Genomic DNA, 19,024 nt, shown 5'->3' with positions numbered 1-19,024 from the left:
CTTGGAAGTATGAGTTATGTAGGTGAAAGGCACCATCCACACTGTAGGACCCACAAACTAACAGATGTTTTTACTCATGGTGCTTCCTCATGCCAAAATAGGATTGATGACTGGCATCCCCTTATGGATTTACAGTATCCATAAGGGGAGGTGCTTGTTGAGTACATGAGCTCAACAAGCACCTCAGAGTGGCTAATGGTAAATGGACTGCATTTATATAGCGCTTTTACAATTGATACTGCTCATTCACCCATTCACACACACACACCAAAGGTGAAAGGCTGCCATGCAAGGTACCAGTCAACTCATTGGGAGCAATTAGGGGTTAGGTGTCTTGCTCAGGGACACTTCGACAAGCCCAGGGCAGGGGATCGAATCGGCAACCCTTCGACTGCCAGACAACCACTCTTACCTCCTGAACTATGTCGCTCACTTCAAAACACCAAGGCATATAAAGATTCTACAGTGTGGCCACTGGCTGACGTGGCTCTATTGGTTGCGCTTCCTTAATTATCTTGATGGCTGGCTCCTGCTAGCGGGAACTTGGGAGTTAACTTTGTGCCACACAAACCACTTGGACTGACAAAGTCATGGGATAATTTTGAATAGAAAAGTTGTAATAACTGTTGCTGGACATGCATGTAATTGAATGAGATGATAAGAAAATCTCCGGATTACGCTGACCTATAAAACGCTATTCCAAAAGCAGAATTAGACGTGTTATACATTGTTAGAAAGCTTATACGCTCACTTACTAAATAAATGAATTGTCAATCAAGCCAGACTGTACTAAAAAGGGCGACAACGCCGTAAACAACACGTGTGGTATTAGGCACAGCTATTTTGGAAGATACCCAGGCATCACAAATGCGTGTATATTTCACAAAGGGATTGTCCAAGACAATGTATGACCACTCAGTCTCAAAAGGGACATCTCTACATGTAAAACCAATGTTAAGGTTGTATATTTATTCAATATTTAGTCCCAGATATTGACTGTAGAATGACATGGTATAATTTTTAAAAACTTTTTCTCATTTATTTCGTTATTCAGTGAGCAGCGTTTTCACTGCTGTATTGGCATATCTTAGGGCTATTGTTGGGTTTATCTTGTTGCTATGACGGAACACGATTTTTTAGTGGTGAAAGAATATTTTTATGAATGCCAAGATAGACAATATTGTCCATTATGTCATGGGTGGGGGGTTTAGTTGTAGATGAGACTGCAGGGAGGGAGGCGTGTTAAATGACCAGAGCGACAATGGTGGCGCTGAAAAACTCCGTATTCGGCATAGTTGTAGTGTATTGTCTACTTATGAAACTAAAACAACGCGTTTCTGTTTTTAACTCGTACTTTGGTTGCAGTAGCACTGAATGTCTGAGTTCAGTAATCTGGGCATGCCAGCGTGCCGACCACTAGGGGCTTTGCGCTAAGAGGTTAACTATACAGTACATGCTGTCACCATAACATATAGCCTACATGTTAGATAGCTACACGAAAGTTTCTAAAGTTCCCATAGATGAACCTTGCACAGACAGCTCCCTCCTGTTCCTTCAGACTTCACAATGTAAAAAACATCCTATTGATCTTAGTGAACAGACATACAACCGCATACAGTACATACAGTATGCAAAAACATGCAAATATACAATGGTAAATAACATGTTCAAAGAGTTTCAAAACTTTAGGTTAATGTCGTAACCCTGGTTCTCTGAAACATTGAGTGGAGAGATCCACCTATGGGGAATGACATCCAGTCATGACTCCTCAAAAGCATCCAATTGCACCAAGTCTGGCCCTGACAGACAGTACCGCATCCAATGCTACAGGAGGCACCGCCCTCCTGTAAGAGCATATAGGATGCGACAGTGCTACTACTCCTCAGTGAACATATTTGCTTCTCATGCACGGCAAGCAGGGCAGTCTTGGTGGACCTCTCCACTCAATGTTTCAGAAAACTGGGGTACAGTAACCTAAAGTTCTCTTTCATCATCTTGTGTTCGAGATCCACCTATGGGGAGATATAGACAACTCCCAGATTGCCCTATGCCCACTGCTGAGACACTGTCAGGCCAGCAAGGGCAGCCTGCCCCCTTGAGGGGAGGGGGTGTCTGGCACATCCCATGTAAGGAAGTACTAAATACATAGCACGTTGGGGAGATGCGTGAGCTTCACACAGAACTCACCTCCAGAACTGCGATGGGCTACCGGAGTCCTGGTAACATCCAGGTGGTAGAACCTAGCAAAGGTATGTGGAGAAGCCCAGCCTGCGGCTGAACAAATGTCCTGCAAGGAGACCCCACTGAATAGGGCCCATGATGCAGCCATGCCCCTTGCAGAATGAGCCCTCAGGCCCGAGGGGGGTGTTATCCCCTTTGAATCATATACCATAGCAATAGCTTCCACAAGCTAATCTGACAGCTGCTTCTTAGAGATGGCTTTTCCTTTGCAGGTCAAGCCCCAGGCGACAAAGAGCTGGTCACTCTTTCTGAAAGCCTTAGTCCTTGTCATATATGTGTGGATAACATGCACAGTACATAGCATATGTAGCCTTTGATCCTCTTGAGAGGAGAAAAGTGGTGGGTGAAAAGCAGCAAGCTCCAACACCTCACATGTGAAAGCCGGGAAGCTTTTAGGCATACAGGCTGAATTGGGCTAAAGAAAAACCCTATCCATATCAGGAGCACAAGGAGCACTGAGAGCGCAGGAAGGTCACTGATTCGCTTAGCTGAAGCTAGAGCAAGCCGCAATGCTGTGTTGAGAAACAGCTATTTTAACTCTATCTCATTTATATGCTCAAATGGCCATAGAGACAGAGCCTCCAACACCAGTGATAAATCCCAAGAAGGAATGTGCTTTTTGGCAACAGACAGAGAACAGCCAGCCCCCTTCATAAACCTGCAAATGAGGGAGTGTTGCCCCACTGCATAGTCTTTGAAACCAACATGACAAGCAGTGATAGCTGTCAGGTAGACTTTAATGGTTTAAAAGGATTTCCCTTTATCCATAAGGTTCTGTAAAAAGCACAGTACATCAATAACAGAGCACTGGTAAGGCACTGAATGACGAGAAGTACATCATCCTTCAAATACCTGCCACTTATTTTCATAAAGTCACCTGGTAGAGGGCACTCTTGCACATTGGATGGTAGCAACCACATGAGAGAGGAGCCCTAATACATTAAGGTTATGCCTCTCACGGGCCAAGCCGAAAGAGCTATGTTGATATATTTCCCCGTTCGCCTGAGCCAGGAAGTCTGTGCATAATGGGAGTGCGCATGGTTGTGTATAAAGGAGATGGATAATCTCTGCCATCTATGCCGATTTTGGCCACCTGGGTGCTATTAGGATCAGTGTCAAACTCTGTTCTCTCACTCTGGCTAGAGTGGGAGAGATGAGAGCGAGGGGGGGAATGCATACAGGAGCACATTGGGCCATGGGTGGGCCAGTGCATCCACGCTGAGGTGCATTCTCGTCCCGTAGCGAGAAAAACACAGGACAGTGGGCGTTTCTGTGCAAGGCAAAGAGATCTACGGCCGCCCAACTAAATCTCTGCCTCTGCAGTGTCTGTCGTCACAACTTTCTTCATGAGAACGAACCCAAGAGGGGTTCGCTGAGTGTAAAAGTCTCTGCTTTCCCAGTGACGCAGAGTTTCGTAGCACTCACATGTCACCAAGAGGTGGTGATGGAGATTGCCCACGGGGCTGAGGTTGAGGGATGAAATCTACCTCATAATGCCCCTCATTCATAACAGCCCCAGTGGTAGAACCTGAGAGGCTGATGCTATCAGCCCTTGCAGCCTAAGGCATGTGCGATACTGTACTCTCGAGCCCGGTTTGAACTGAGAGAGACAGACTCTGAGCGATTAGATGCGATCTGCTGATATCCGAGCTCATATTGAAACAGTTTAGTCCATTCCCAAGAACGTTAAATTCTGGGATGGAGAGAGATTGCTCTTGGGGAGGTTTACTCTGAAACCAAGAGACGACAGATGTGTCAGAACCAGCTGAGTGTCCTGCACAACTCTGACTTCAATCCAATCATCTATATAAGTCATAATTCTGACTCGTGTTAGTCTCAATGGAGCCAGACCTGCCTCTGCACAGACAGAACATCTGTGGGCTTAGGGAAAGGCCGAAGGGTAGAACTGTGTATTTGTAGCAAACACCGCAATGGGCAAAGCAGAGAAATTTTGTGTGAGGGGGGGTTGATGCCTACATGGAAAAAGGTATCTTTCAGGTCGATTGATGGAAACCAATTGTTCTGACATATTGAATGTAAAAGAGTGCTGTATGTTAACATTTTGAAGTTGTATTGCCTCAAATGTTTGTTCAGCACCCTGAGATCCAAGATCAGACGTAGGGAGCCGTCTTTTTGGAACAAGGAAGTAACGAGAATAAAAGCTGTGTTAGGCTTGATCTCTTGGAACTACACGGATTGCCCCTTTTGTGTAAGAGGGAAGAGATTTCCTCCTCTAAAACATGGCCGTACTCTCTTTGGTTTGAGAGTAAATGACTCTGTTGAAACGAGGTGGTTTCACTCTGAACTGGAGTCTGTAGCCTTTGGCTATTGTGCTCAGGACCCATTCTGGGGCTGACACAGCCTGTAAGGCTACGATGTGGCTCCTGAGTGCCCCTGCCGGTGTGGAGGACTGTGGGAAAATTTGGCCAGGTGAGGCTAAATGGAATAGTGGGGCTAGTGGCGAAACCAGGGGAGGCCTTGTGTGTTGTGAAGAGAATCTTTTCACACAGTTTTTTTTTATTTTCTAGCCTTTCAGGGTAGAAGCCTTTATTAGATATAGCCTCGAGTTGTTCTGCACTCTGAATGTGGGTAACACTACCTGTATAGTTAGAACAGTGTCTCCCTCTCTGGGCGTTGAGAGGGGGGGACTGAGGCTGGCGGACATGGGAACTGGTGCCCTGACCACAGCGAACATGGGGGGGGGGGGATCCCTGGGGGAGAGGGGCCATCCCCCTGAACTTGAAGTCTCCTCTTCTTGGTGAGGGGAGATGAACATGTGTCCACGGGGCTGGCCGCCCCAGAGCATGGACTGTCAGGCAGACCACTTCCGTTGGGGTCAACGGGGGTGAGTGATGGTTTCTTCGCTGCAGCCGCTTGAAAGCCTCATCCTCTTTCTTTTTATCATCGCACCGCTGCTGCATGAGAGTCAGCGCAGGGCTGAAAAGAGGCTGGCCTGGCTCAACTGGGGTGCCTGCAACGTGCCTCTTCTCACTGTCAGGCAGACCAGAGAAATTAAGCCACAGGGCCCGCTCACCAGCTACAACCAGGGCTATGGAGCAACCACAGGCCTCGAATTGCGCAGGACCAGATCATTAACAGTGACAATCTCCAGCCACAATATAGGGGAAGGGCTCCTCTTCTCGAGCTGTGTCCTCATCTCCTCAACCCTCTCTGCTTGGGGTTCAGGTGTTGAGCTATGGAGGGTTCGACAGCTGGGGGTTCCCCCATGGCGTGGGCGGCCATGTCTTTGACTTTGAGGCCAGAAAAGCCGTGCTTGCGAGGGTCCTTCCAATGGTGTTTCATGTGCTTAGCACAAGCAGGAAGGACTGGGAAAAGCTGTTTCCGAGGGCTTATGGGAGGGCCTAGGAATTTCCCATCATAAACATCCCACTCCTTATGGGCGGGGTTCTGAAGAGCTGGCCATTTGATGTGGAGACGGGTGGCGGCCCGCTCGCACACCCCCAGAAGCACAGTGTGGGGTTGGGCGCTAGCCGTCCCCTTAACAAGTGCTACCTGTGTGGAAGGAATAGCGTCTTTCTCACCAGAGTCATTACACACAACGGGCTTGTCGTCATGCTCCGACTAGGTGCCTCTTCCTCCAGTATAGGGGTACCGGAGAGGGAGAGGGTAAGGCTCAATAAGTCTGGGTCGGACTGGTCAGCCCAGCTAAGCTCAGGGTAGAAGGACCTTGCGGGGGCCGAGGGAGCGTAGTGCTGTCATCCTCTTTATCCGAGTCCTCCTGACTGAGGTTGTTGCCATGGGTAGCAGCGACTCTCATTCTCCGCTGCCACAGCTTCCTGGGCAGCACCAGGCAGTGGCTGCAACTCTCTGGCATGTCGTCAGCCTCCTGGGCATGTTGAAAACCCAAGAACATAACACAGAGTGGGTGAGTGTCTTTGGTGGCCATGAGAGCACTGCACGCGGCCAGGCAGGCTCGCGAGCATAGCTCTTCAGACAATTTGAGGTAGACAGGCTTAGAAAGAGCCATGTAGCAGGGAGCTAGCAGGCTTGCTAAACAAATAGTTGGCTAGCCATCTTGTTTCACGTTAGCGTGAGCAGGGGGGTGTATCGAATGCAAAGGCGGCCCAATACTGTAAGGAAGTTATCGAGTGGGGGTGGAAAGCTAGCGAGCTTATCAGCACTGACTGAACTCTCAAACCTTTCACGTCTGGCGGAGGCCAATCCGAGGATATGTACTCCTGCGGACCATTAAGTTGACAAGGTTCTGTATTTGAGATGCAAGGTCGAGGTTGAGACCTGAGTTTTGGATGTCGTACTGTATTCGTATGTATGTACTGTATTGCAACGTATCTGTGTGTTTGTAGGAATATCCAGCAATATGCGCGTTTGTAAATTCCCACACTACAAACGATTCGAACTATTGCATCTCAAAATTATAGGCTAGGCTCTCTGCGTCTGGTTGTGTTAGAAGTCAGGTAGACTGTATGTTTTTCGATCATATTGGTAATAAATAGCCCGTGGCGTGGCTAGGATTCTAAAACTGATGTCCTCGCACAATCGATTTTAGCATACTGTAAGTAAATTCGGGAAATAGCAATATAATAACCACTTAGCTAAACAGCCTACTTCAGATTGAGGCATTGTTATTGATGAGTTGCGTGTAGTTGAGCTGGAATATCAATGTTTATTTAGTTTAGCTAATGTTGTTTCGTTGATAGCTTGCATTATTTGTAAATGTGTGCTGTATTACATTCTCTGTGTGTTTGTAGGAATATTCACTAATATGCGCGCTTGTAAATTCCCACACTACGAACGATTCTAACCATTGCTTCTCAAAATTATAGGCTACCTCTCTGCACCTGGTTGTGTTTGTTTGGTTCTTTTGTTTGTATATGATGTAACCATGTCACATTTCCTAAGTTTTGTTTTCATTAGGTAGTGGTTTGCCCCTTTTTTGTAAAGCACGTTTAATTTTCACCTGTTGAAGGAAATGTGCTACAAAAATAAAGTTTGATTTGATGTCACATTTCCTAACAATTTTGTTTTTATCATATTTACAGAGATGCTGATCACGAAACATGGCCTAGTTCACCACTAGCTCATTTTACCTTTAGACCCCAGAGGGTTAATCACTCACACACCTACGCTGTCAAATTAACTTCCTTGAAGCCGTTGAAAGTGAAAGCAGTATTGACAGTTCTGTAGACGACGCAGAAATACGACCATCCATAGGCTTTATTACACCACCTGGGTTACTTAATTTCTATGTTACAAGCAAGTTACAAGCACAAGAGCCAGACAGCAGACATTACTATGAAAATGTTATGAGACGTTGCGTTAATCACTCAATCATACAGCTATATATGCTGCTGGAGTTCGTGTGATAACACAGATGACGTAGGAGCAAAGGTTATTTTTCCGAAATTCACTGCCAGATGGCTTGTCTCTTCATTTTTTCCCTTTAGACGTGTTTAAGATGGCTAGCTAGCTGTCTAACAGGCTGACCGTTTTCGCTGCCCCCATTTCGTATTTTCAAAGATATACAGTAACGCAATTGGTAACTTTCAATGTGTTACATTTCATGATTGGACAAAATTGACCTTGAGTTCACAGCACACGCTAGCCCACATCACTAAACTAGGCTGCTATGTCGGCGCTCATGTGCCGCCCCTCGCCACCTGCCGCCCTGGGTGGTCGCCCAGAGTTGCCCAATGGACAATGGCCCTGCCTATAGGTGATCTCGAACACGAGATGATGAAAAAGAACACCTTAGCAGTTCAGTGAAATTTTTCAGCTGAGCTTTGAAACACCAACTGAGTAGTAGTCACAGTAGTTGACTGGCATCAAAGTTTACTGTACTTCTTCATAACAAATGCACATTGTTTTCCTATTGCTTCACAGAGCAATACATCAGTATCTTAGCCAGCCTGACGTTATTTAAAAACACAGATGAAATGCTTTTTATTCTTCCAGTTATAGCGTACTATATCGGAACACTTCACTTATCTGAATATTGCCACCTAAGGATATATGCAGACACATCAAATATATGAATTTGTATGAATATACATACTGTCATAAGCAGTATAATCATTACTTCTTCATTGATATTTCGATATGATCTTCAGTAGTGATAGACAATTTGCAAATTAAAGCCACACAAATACTTGGATGGAATATGCAGATCCAGCTTAATTACAAATGAACCGAGCTTAAAAGTACAATTACACTTCAAGACTTAATTTTACCTAGCAGAATAGCACGCGTGTATAAAAAAATAAATAAACAAGTATTGCATGTCATAACCATATTTTAGAGCCATGTGAGTGTTTACTGCCAGCCACGACGCTCATTCAGCACTAGAGTTCAAAAATGGTTTTTTGAAACAAAATTTCTGAGACACTGTGTAGTACTACTTTAAACCCCATGTGGTGTTTCAAACGATTATGGAGTCACAGAAATTGTTTCACCTCTCGCGCACTCGGATTTGTAGAAAACTACTGAAAATGTATCGTGGACAAAATAAAAAACGTCCACCGATCATCAGATTAAGTAGATTAATGGTATTATACTTTTTATAGAGCAACTGACAAACTTTAAAACACCAATCATTTCGTAGCCTCCAACATGCTGGTCGAAACTGTTAATCAGAGCTGCCTGGAAATGCTATCCTAATGCAGCTTGGTTCTAAATATTTTAACAATTCGTTTTTATCTGATATGGCTAAATACAATAGAACAGAACAATACCTCAGAATATAATCCAATTCAGTTGTTTAGCGAACAAACGCAAACAACCCAATTTTGCGTAATTATCGTCCCCAAAAAGAAGTTTGAGTCCTTCTCTTTAAATGGGAGCCGGTCCTGTGCGTACACTATTATACCAACAGCAAAAATTACAATCGGGAACAGGTCATTTAATTTTATGAACAATACACAATGTTAAGCCAACATCATACAGTACTGCTATAGACAGTGTCAACATGAAAAGACATGCATGTGAATGCATGTAGCTTGTATAACAACACAGACGCATATAAAATGTTTCCGGTTAGTATTAAACATTTCAATCAATGCGTTTAGTGTCAAAACGATTCCTCAATGAGCGCAGCCAATAAATCACAATTTATGAACCAGGGAGGAGTAAAACCTGATTGTAGGGTTTTCACTTCACAATAGGTATCCGGGTTCTGCGGGGGGCGCAAGTACTCATAAAACTACAGTATACAGGAAACAGCAGCTCTTGTTAGAGTTAAAGGTATGTATTAACTGAGGTACAGCACTTGCCTTTACGAACACTAACTCACCTAAGCAAGCGTTGACAAAACCGTACCACACGCATCCTGCCGGTCCGATGAGCCATCGTCTCTGTGTGCTGGCCGCGAAGCTGAACGGAGTTCCCAGCACGCATACCAGCAGATCACTCACTGAAATGCTCACTAGCAGGCAGTTTATAGGGGAGCGCAGCATCTTGTAGCGACAGAAAAGTATCAGCACTATCAGGTTACTGAAAAAACCAAAAGTACCGATGAAACCCAGACACACAGCGACGACCAGGTGTCCGGTCGGGGTCAGTGTCCTGTCTGAAGTAGTCCCTTCCAAATTACTGATGCTGTCACTCGAGCACCACGGGCTGTTGGCACTTCCACAGCTGATGCTCACGTTGGACACAATCATTGCAGTCCGTTTTAGGCTCTGAGAAAATACGCTACTTTTACCGAGCTAGGGTGCATGGTGTTCGTGTTTTTCTAAAGATGGTATAAACACTACTTCGCTATGGAATTTCTAAGATGCTGCTGCATTCCATCGAGACTGGTGTCATTTACTAACGTGTCACTTTTGGAACTCTCAGAGAAAGTGGCAGACGCAGCAGCAACTGCAGCAAACTAGTTGGGAGTTGTGGTTCTCAGTTTAAGCCGCGGAATTCGAAATAAAGTCCCCCCCCCCCACCCTCCGAGGTTTAAGATACCAGGTGGTTCCTCAGTTTGAGAAATTAATTCATTTGACTGTGCTCCACCGTGTGGCAGTCCGCATCTCCGCAACCGACCCTGAACCCTGTCTCATAGTTTATATTACCTTGCGCTGCAGCTGACGTCTTCGGGCGGAATCTCAGCTAACAACTTCATTGGGGCAAATTAATGGCGTGGAAGTGGTTTGCGGGATAAGAGGATAAGATTGAATCGGTCACATGACGCTGATTTATTCCATACTATTCTTATCATTGCCTGCGTACGGCCACATATGCTAATTTGTAATGTCGTACTATGTGCTAAAATGATGTAAAGATTGCTATATTAATTATGCTCAAAAGAACTGAAGACGAAATTAAAAGTTATCAAGGGTCCTATTATACTAATGCTCTCTCTGGTTACCAATCAGTTATGCCGCCAAGAGTGCAAGTAGGTTACCCACGGACGCAAGAGGCGACTATGTACAAACAAAAATGTAAGCTACGCCTTCTGCGGTCTATAGTGGAATAGTGGTGGTGGAAAGAGAAGTGGAAAGAGATTATGGGTGGCTGAAAATAAATCTGTGCTGCTTTAAGATGTTGTCTGGGTGAAGTAGCCTAGATGTATTTATTTATTAAAAGTTTCTGAATGGACGCTACATGTGTTCACCTTGGAAGAAGCTATTTTTCTCGTTTACAGCACTGAGATGGCTTTAATAAACTTGTACTGGTAAATATGTTTGTTGAGTTAAAGTTCACACCTTACATTAAGGCGTTTCGATTCATGTCCATTGCGTTCATTTAACCTATAATGTACTTAATGTACTTTCCTTTAATTCCAGTTCCACCAATTGCGAGATTTATGTGTTGTCAATGTTCTCTGTAGCGCTTAAAAAGATGCACTTCGAGGTGACTTTCTACTGTCCAGAAATGTAATATATGAGCACTAAAAATGTTTATAATATGAATTTATGAGAGATTTTATGGACAATGTTTTTGTTAATATTGTCTTTTTTGAGTCAATCTTCTCGTGTATACACAGCAAAGCTCTTTAACTGCTATGTATGGGCAGGGAATAGAATATGGGAAATTTTTTTTTAAAGAAGGCCTTATTTACCTAACTATGTTCCTTGACTATACCCATGGGGAAAGGGCCTCACGTTCAAGAAAATCTCTGAAGTAGCATGCCATCCTTTTCTGTTTCAGCACAATAAACCATGTTCAACTAGTGTTAATAGGCAGATAATGCTAGAAGTATAACCATTTTTGATAAGCTTGCATTTAGAAGCAATGAATATATGTGACCTGACACAGCAAAGCTTGTTTGACTAGCTTCAACAGGCAGAGAATGAAATGAACTGCTCATGATCCAAAGTATACCAACTCTGTGAAACATGGTGGAGAAAGTGTTATGGCTTGGGCATGTATGGCTGGCACTAGAACTGGCTCACTTGTCTTGATTGATTGTAACCGCTGGTAGCTGCAGGATGAAATACGAAATGTACAGAAACATTTGCTCAGATCTAACCAAATATCTCCAACCTAAATTGATGGCGCTTTGCCTTACTGCAGGACAATCACCCAAAACATCCTGCTAAAGCAATCAAGGGTTTTTCAGGGTCAAAAAGTGGAATGTTCTTGACTGGCCAAATCAAACACTTAAGATAAATCAAACACCCAAGCTGAATCCAACTGAACATGCGTTTCACTTGCTGAAGACAAGAGACAACATGAATTGAAGATAGCTGCAGTGCACGCTGGCAGAGCATCACTAGGCAAGGCACCCAATGTCCCAAACGTTATGCTGCTTTGATAAGAGGAGCTATGTATTAAAATTTATTTTTTATGTGGTGAAACTAGCTAAATTACACAAAATATATAAAAAATACAATTTAATAAAAGCTAAGAATCTGCAATTTAACCACATATGACTATTTGATTATAAATCTAGAATATACATGTGACAAATTAAAGGAAAAACCTAAATAAATGAGTGGCAAAACATAAGGAATGCAGATGCTTCCATACAGGTGTACTGCATGATAGAATGAAGCAATTAACATCCTATCATGCTCTGAGGCATGTATAAAAATGCTGAGCAGGGCCAGTTGACCTCGATTTGGATCAAGATGGCAAGAGGAAAATATCAAAGTGACTTTGAAAGAGGGTTCATTATTGGGGTGCGGATGGCAGGAGCTTCAGTCACAAAGACTGGTCAACTGGCTAGTGTATCAATTTATCATTTAGATCTATGGGGAAGACATCAGTAAATAGGGTTGGAAAATTTGGTCGAAAGCACACGTTCGATGACCATGATGCTTGAGCATTAGTGCGTTATCTAAGAAAAAACAGAAGAGCAACTCTTCCTCAGGTGACTGAAAATGTCAATGCAGGACGTGATCAGACTGTGTCAGCAAGAACAGTCCTTTGAAAACTACATTGAGAGGGATAGGGTTGCAGTGCATAAACCCCTCATTACAATGACTAAAGCATATTTGAGAGTTCAGTGATGCAAAAGCATAGGCACGGGTCTACAGTGACTTGGAAAATGATGAAACATTTCTATCCTGATGGGAGTGGTCTATTCCAGGATGACAATGCCCACATCCACAGGGAACAATGGGTCACTGAATGGTTGATGAGTATGAAAATGATTTGAATCATATGCTGGCTCTCCGTCACGACTATCAAAACACCAAACAAGGGAATATTTGGAATAATGGTGTTCCATCCCTCCAGTAGAGTTCCAGAGACTTGTAGAATCGATGCCAAGGTGCATTGAAGCTGTTCTGGTGGCTCGTGGTGGCCTAACACCTTACTAAGACACTTTATGTTGGTTTTTCCTTTAATTTGTCACCTGTCTATTTGTATATGTATGTATATTAGGGCTGTCAAAAAATATTTGAAGTTCGAAAACTATTAGAAAATCTTTCATTTTTTGAAGTTCGAACCTAAATTTGAGCATTTGAATATTAGTTTTGGATCCCGCGTATTGTAATTAACATGCAGGCTTTAATTTCATGCGGCGAATCACGTTCATGCACACAAAGTTAATTTCCTGTGCTAACGTTACTTCCTCTGTCAACAAAAAACGTTCTGCCCTGGACCCAGGGCCAAGTTGGTCGTCTGGTTTTCCCTGCCAATAACCTTCGGTGATACTTTCAGCTCTATTGACACCTAACGTTACTGGTCAGCTAGCCTCGCGAGCCAGTCTCTTTTTTCTCTTCGTTCAACAGATCTGGTCAGCTAACAATTTAGGCTAAATAATGTTCCCATGGCAGGCTATATTTCCTGACGTAGAGCGACAACCGTTTCCACGGTCAAATCACGAGTCATGTTGAAATTTTTAAAATCACTACTATGACGTGATTTTCTACGCACGCGCCACACAGTTGATCTAAAATACGTTTTGTAAATTAGGCCCCAGATGTAGTAACCTAGTATTAAAGTTCACCGATGTATTCTACTGCCCGCTCGTGGAAAATAACGCGTAGGCCAGTTTAGAGGGAGCGTCACGTGCATATTGCGCCCGACAATAAGTGGCATATTTTTGTGAATTATAGGCGAATGATATTAGAATATATTCGAACTCTAACTAATTACAAAAGCTAATATTCAAACTTAATTTCATGGCACTTTTGACAGCCTTAATGTATATACACATATATATATATATATATATATACAGTACCAGTCAAAAGTTTGGACACACCTGCTTAAACCAGTTTTTTCATGATTAAAAATTATTTAAACTGTATTATACACTTGTCTATAAATATTTCATATTGAATTATATGATATATGTACTTATATAAGCAGATAATCTTAAGTGGATTGCATTCAAAAGTTTGATTTTTAAATGAAAATGGAAATCTTGTAAGCTCATTGGGAGGGGGGGGGGTGCATTGTTTTGTTCTTAAAATATCTTGGTACATATTGGTGTTCATGATCACATCTATCTTAACAGGTGCTCCAGGACCTGTAGAATGTTTCATATTTAAAAAAATAAAGACCACCCGCCATATTTCAAAATGCATGGGGTATATTCCTACATCATTTTCACCACATGCAGTATCATATATTTCTAATGGAGGCTAGAAGGGTGAAACTGATGTAGGAGATTTCCATTTTCATTTTAAAATTAAACTTTTGAATGCAATTCACTTATGATTATCTGCTTATACAAGTATAGGTATCATATAATGATTAAGTCATTAAGTGTTAACTATTACTAACTATTAAGTGTTTATAGACAAGTTTATACAGTTCATAGCACTTTTAATCATGAAAAACCTGGTTTAAGCAGGTGTGTCCAAACTTTTGACTGGTACTGTATATTAGTCTCTTCTTAAGCTAGTGTAATACGTGCTTGATTGCATTTAAATCAGGTGACTGACTTAACAATTTCTCCCATTTTTGAATTGTTTGGTTTTGTAGGCAGTGTGTTTGGCGTCATTGTCTTTCTGCAGGATGAAGCACCAGTTGATGAGGTTAGAGGGATTTCTTTGTACATAGGCAGATAAAATCTGTCGGCGCACCAAAATCACTGGGTTCGTTATTGAAAATCTTCCCACACTCAGTGGGTTTACATGTAGTTTGAAAAAGTCGATTTATTGTTTTAGTCTGGCTAAAACTGGACTTTTAAAAATCATGTAAACATTATAGTCTGACTGAAATCGTACAAAGTAGATTTTTTCAGAATCAGACTAACATACCTAGATAATGTGGTTGGGGTTCGATTTACTACGGCATGTGTACGCTTCAATGGGCCAAAAATTGACGTAGGCGTTGTGTGCATGTTCCGTAATTTACATAGCAACTACACGCTCACGGTGGCCAAGTGGAATCAATAATGTTTCAGAAAATATATAACTTTAAAAGGTTTAATTAAATCTTCTACTGGGACGTTTACCGTTTATTGAGGGTGTGACAGAAAATTTCGGTGCCGCTGACTATAATTGAATGTTTTTCACATTTACCGTTCGATTGAGCAAGTACTATTCAAAGTACATTTTTATGGGTTAGTGCTGTCCGATTGTGTTAGCTACTTCACATTAACCTTGTACGGCTTTCAATACAGGCTAACGGCACAGTACCACTTAAGCTCTTGGCGCAAAGCCCCTACTGAACTCAAACATTCAGTGCTACTGCAACCAAAGTATGAGTTAAAAACAAAAACGCTTTGTTTTAGTTTTATTAGTAGGCGACACATGACAACTATGCTGAATACGGAGTTTCGCAGCGCCACCATTGTTGCTCTGTTCAACACGCACCCCCTCCCTGCAGTCTCATCTGCAACTACACCCCCCACCCATGACATAATGGACAATATTGTCTATCTGGGCATTCATAAAAATATTCTTTCACCACTCAAAAATTGTATTCCATCATAGCAACAAGATAAACCCGACAATTGCCCTAAGATATACCAATACAGCAGTGAAAACGCTGCTCACTGAATAACGAAATAAACGAGACAAAGTTTTAAAAAATGATACAATGTCATTCTACAGTCAATATCTGGGACTAAATATTGAATAAATACACAACCTTACCGTTGGTTTTACGCGTAGGGATGTCCCTTTTGAGACTGAGTTGCCATATATTGTCTTGGACAATCCGTTTGTGAAATATATGCGTATTTGTGATGCCTGGGTACCTTACAAAATAGCTGTGGATAATACCACACGTGTCGTTTATGGCGTTGATTGACAATTCATTTATTCAGTAGGTGAGAGTATAAGCTTCCTAACGACGTATAACATGTCTAATTTTGTTTTTGGAATAGCGTTTTTTAGAGGTCAGCATAACCAAAAATGTTCTTATCATCGCATTCACTTACGCATTCACTCTGTGGTAGCAGTAAAAGACGCTGCACCTAACGAAACGTTGTCACCGATTTTTCATAATTTCTTGGAAAATACTATTATTATTAAGGACTTCTGGGCATAGCTATGCCATATGTTTGCTGATAGACCTATCTGACATCGTTTACTGGAGCAAAACAGAAGCGGATTGAACTGTATCGTTGATGCACTGTTTCTGTCTCCATCTACTGAGCACAAATAAAATTTCATCATTGCTATGTAAGTATTACTGCTCAAAATATTTCGGTTTTTGAAACTGAGTGTCTTTAAATAGGTTATTGTGTCTTTAAATGTGGATATTTTGAACTATAATGTAAGCCATAGTTAGGAGTGAAATAGTTTTTGTGATGCATGCAACAGTGATGATGTGAGAGTTGGAACATTGCCAAAAGGTGGTGGACGGTTGAAAATTGTTTTCATATCGTCCCATCCCAATACAAGAAAACATACGAGAGTATAGAAATGCATACAGTAGTTAATTATCACACATTTACTAACCAGTTATCTTTACAATGTCTGCAGGATTCTGCTGATGCACCTGTCAGTGTACAAGAGCGGTTGGCAGAGAAAGTGTTGAACATTTACCTGCTGCAGAACCAAGATAGGTCAGTCGATGAACCTACTGATGTAGGGATTGTGATTGAGGGCATGACTGTCCTCAGCAGTCTTGGGGATCTTATTAGAGCCTGCTGCTATCTGTTGGGACTAACCTATGCCTTGGATCTGAGATACCACAAGAATCTCAAATATAGTTTTGAGGTATTCCAAAAAGTACTGCTGGAGCTGGATCCTGGAAACCTTTCAAACAAGGTTCAGAGACTGAAAAATTACCTGCGTACGTAGTTGCCGACTACTGTTCAGCAAGATGCAAATTGATTGAAGGGCCCATTGTTCTTGGTGCATTTCACTCATGTTTGAGAGACCGCGCTTACTAATATGCAGAGTTCAATTCAGCTCACTGTTTTTATACATGGACATTGTTACATATGTCATTTGAAAAGATTAATTAAAATGCTAATGTGTGTACAATTGCTTTATGTTTATCATTTGGTTTCATTAGATATATTGACCTCAAGTGAAGTACTCCTGGAGTAAAGGGTAAATACAGCTTTAAAAAATTAAATAAATGTAACATATTTATTTTAATAATTGATAGCCCAATATGAATTAAATTCAGTTAAAAACATTTAGTAAATGTAGCACATTTGTTTTGTTAAATAATAGTCTCGTTTTCAGTTTCATCTACCTAGCATTTCATTTATATCTACTGATTTTTTTTAGTGGTTTTGACTTAGGGTTACTATTGCATTGACATATAATATTGAGTAGATATAATTTAAATTGTCATGGTACTAAATGTAGTTATTCAGATCTACTTCAATTTATAAAAGGTATATTTAAATGATTTCACAGCTTTAAAATGTACTCAATATTTGTCAGTGTAAAAATGTTTCACCAAAATAATTGAGTTTTTACAGTGTATCACCACTGTAATGAACTAAAAAAGGCGACAAAGACCTTTTCTGTGAGAAATGCATTGTCAAGCTCACACGCATACACTGCTGGTGACATTCTAAAGCTCCGTTTTTCCCTCCCTAGTATCATGGCGAAAAAAAACACATTTCTGGACGGACGAGGAGACCAACTTCATGCTATCGCAACTAAAGGAGTTAAATATCCTAAAATACATGGATGGGAGAAAAACGGAATGCGGAATGGCGGAACTGGCGAGCTATTCAAAAAAGTTGCGTCAAAATTGGAGAAAGCAGGATTTATAAGAAGTCTTCGTCAGACTTTGGTCAATAAATCAATTCTTTCCGAGTCATGTATATTGGGACAATGACAATAATCCAATTAAATCTCATCTTTGGCCAAATCGAGCTATTAATATAGATAGATTTCAACTGTGCATGTATACGCACTGACTGAAGGCATTATTGCACATTTTATTACAAGAAAAACTCACAGTGAAATGTTTTAGATGTTAATTGGTTATTATTTATTCATACGTTCTTATATTTAGGTGTCCTAAAAACGTCACAGCTGCCAACATCCTGAGGGACTTAGAATTCTACTGCCATTTCAGAAGCGAAATTGTACCAATTTGAATAAGATAGTGCTCGCTATATTATTCAAAATAACCCAGGAAGGGATTTTGTATTGCTGAAATGAAATGTTACTTAAATTGATGATTGTCTCGACATCATCCTAATTGTTCAATTCTGATTTCTCAAAGTTATGCTGGGAAAGAGGCCCTATAAAATGTGTTCTGATATGGCTGGACCACTAAACCTCGAGTGAACAACAATATTTTTATACATGTATATTTATGGCAACGTCTTGTCTACAGAGTGGTATAATTATGTAAAGCATTTTAGTTTTACGAATGGGTGTTTTTTGTAATTATGGTGAAAAGGAGACTTGCGCCACTTTCTAGATTCCAAATCCCCAGCAGCTAGAATAGCATGCCACAGCCAGCTAACCTGCTACTAATGTGCATGTTTTCTGGTGGCAAAGTCACCAGGAAAACTAGATTGAACAACAACATTTTTACATGCATCTCTTTGCCAAGATCTCACCTAAAAAGATGTATGAAGCACTTTAGATTTACAAATGGGTGATTTTTGTAATTACAATGAAAAAGAGATGTGTGCCGCCTTCTGGATTGAGAATCCCCAGCAGCTTGAATAGTATTCTACAGCCATCTAACCTGCTGCTATTATACATGTTTTCTGGTGGGTAAGTCACCAGGAAAACTTGATTGAACAACAATCTTTTTACATGAGCGATTAGAGTCCCCAACTGAAATGGAATTTGGAAGTCACAGGGCCGCTAGGCACGTATAGCGTACTGAGAGTACATATTTTATTAAATGTTGCATCCCATAACAATATACCCAAATAAATGTGTACACTACATTAGCGTACTATACAAATACCACTAAATATTGGTTAATGCTCTTGAAGACAACGAGATTACCCCACCCTAAAAGTCGCACAGGCGATGAT

At 41.6% G+C, this 19,024-nt stretch overlaps 1 protein-coding gene across 1 annotated transcript in view; it reads right to left on the bottom strand.

Annotated features, from left to right (window-relative positions):
* Positions 1–9,878, bottom strand: part of LOC118225061 (parapinopsin-like) — an 80,080-nt gene extending 70,202 nt beyond the window's left edge. The window contains exon 1 of the mRNA XM_035413076.1: positions 9,509–9,878. Coding sequence (XP_035268967.1) covers positions 9,509–9,878 — 370 coding nt within the window. The remainder of the gene's footprint in view (positions 1–9,508) is intronic.
* Positions 9,879–19,024: the final 9,146 nt, after the last annotated feature.

The sequence above is a fragment of the Anguilla anguilla genome, chromosome 4 (genome assembly GCF_013347855.1).
Source record: "Anguilla anguilla isolate fAngAng1 chromosome 4, fAngAng1.pri, whole genome shotgun sequence".
In the NCBI taxonomy this organism is placed as follows: Eukaryota; Metazoa; Chordata; class Actinopteri; order Anguilliformes; family Anguillidae; genus Anguilla; species Anguilla anguilla.
This window is presented reverse-complemented; position numbering and strand designations above follow the sequence as displayed.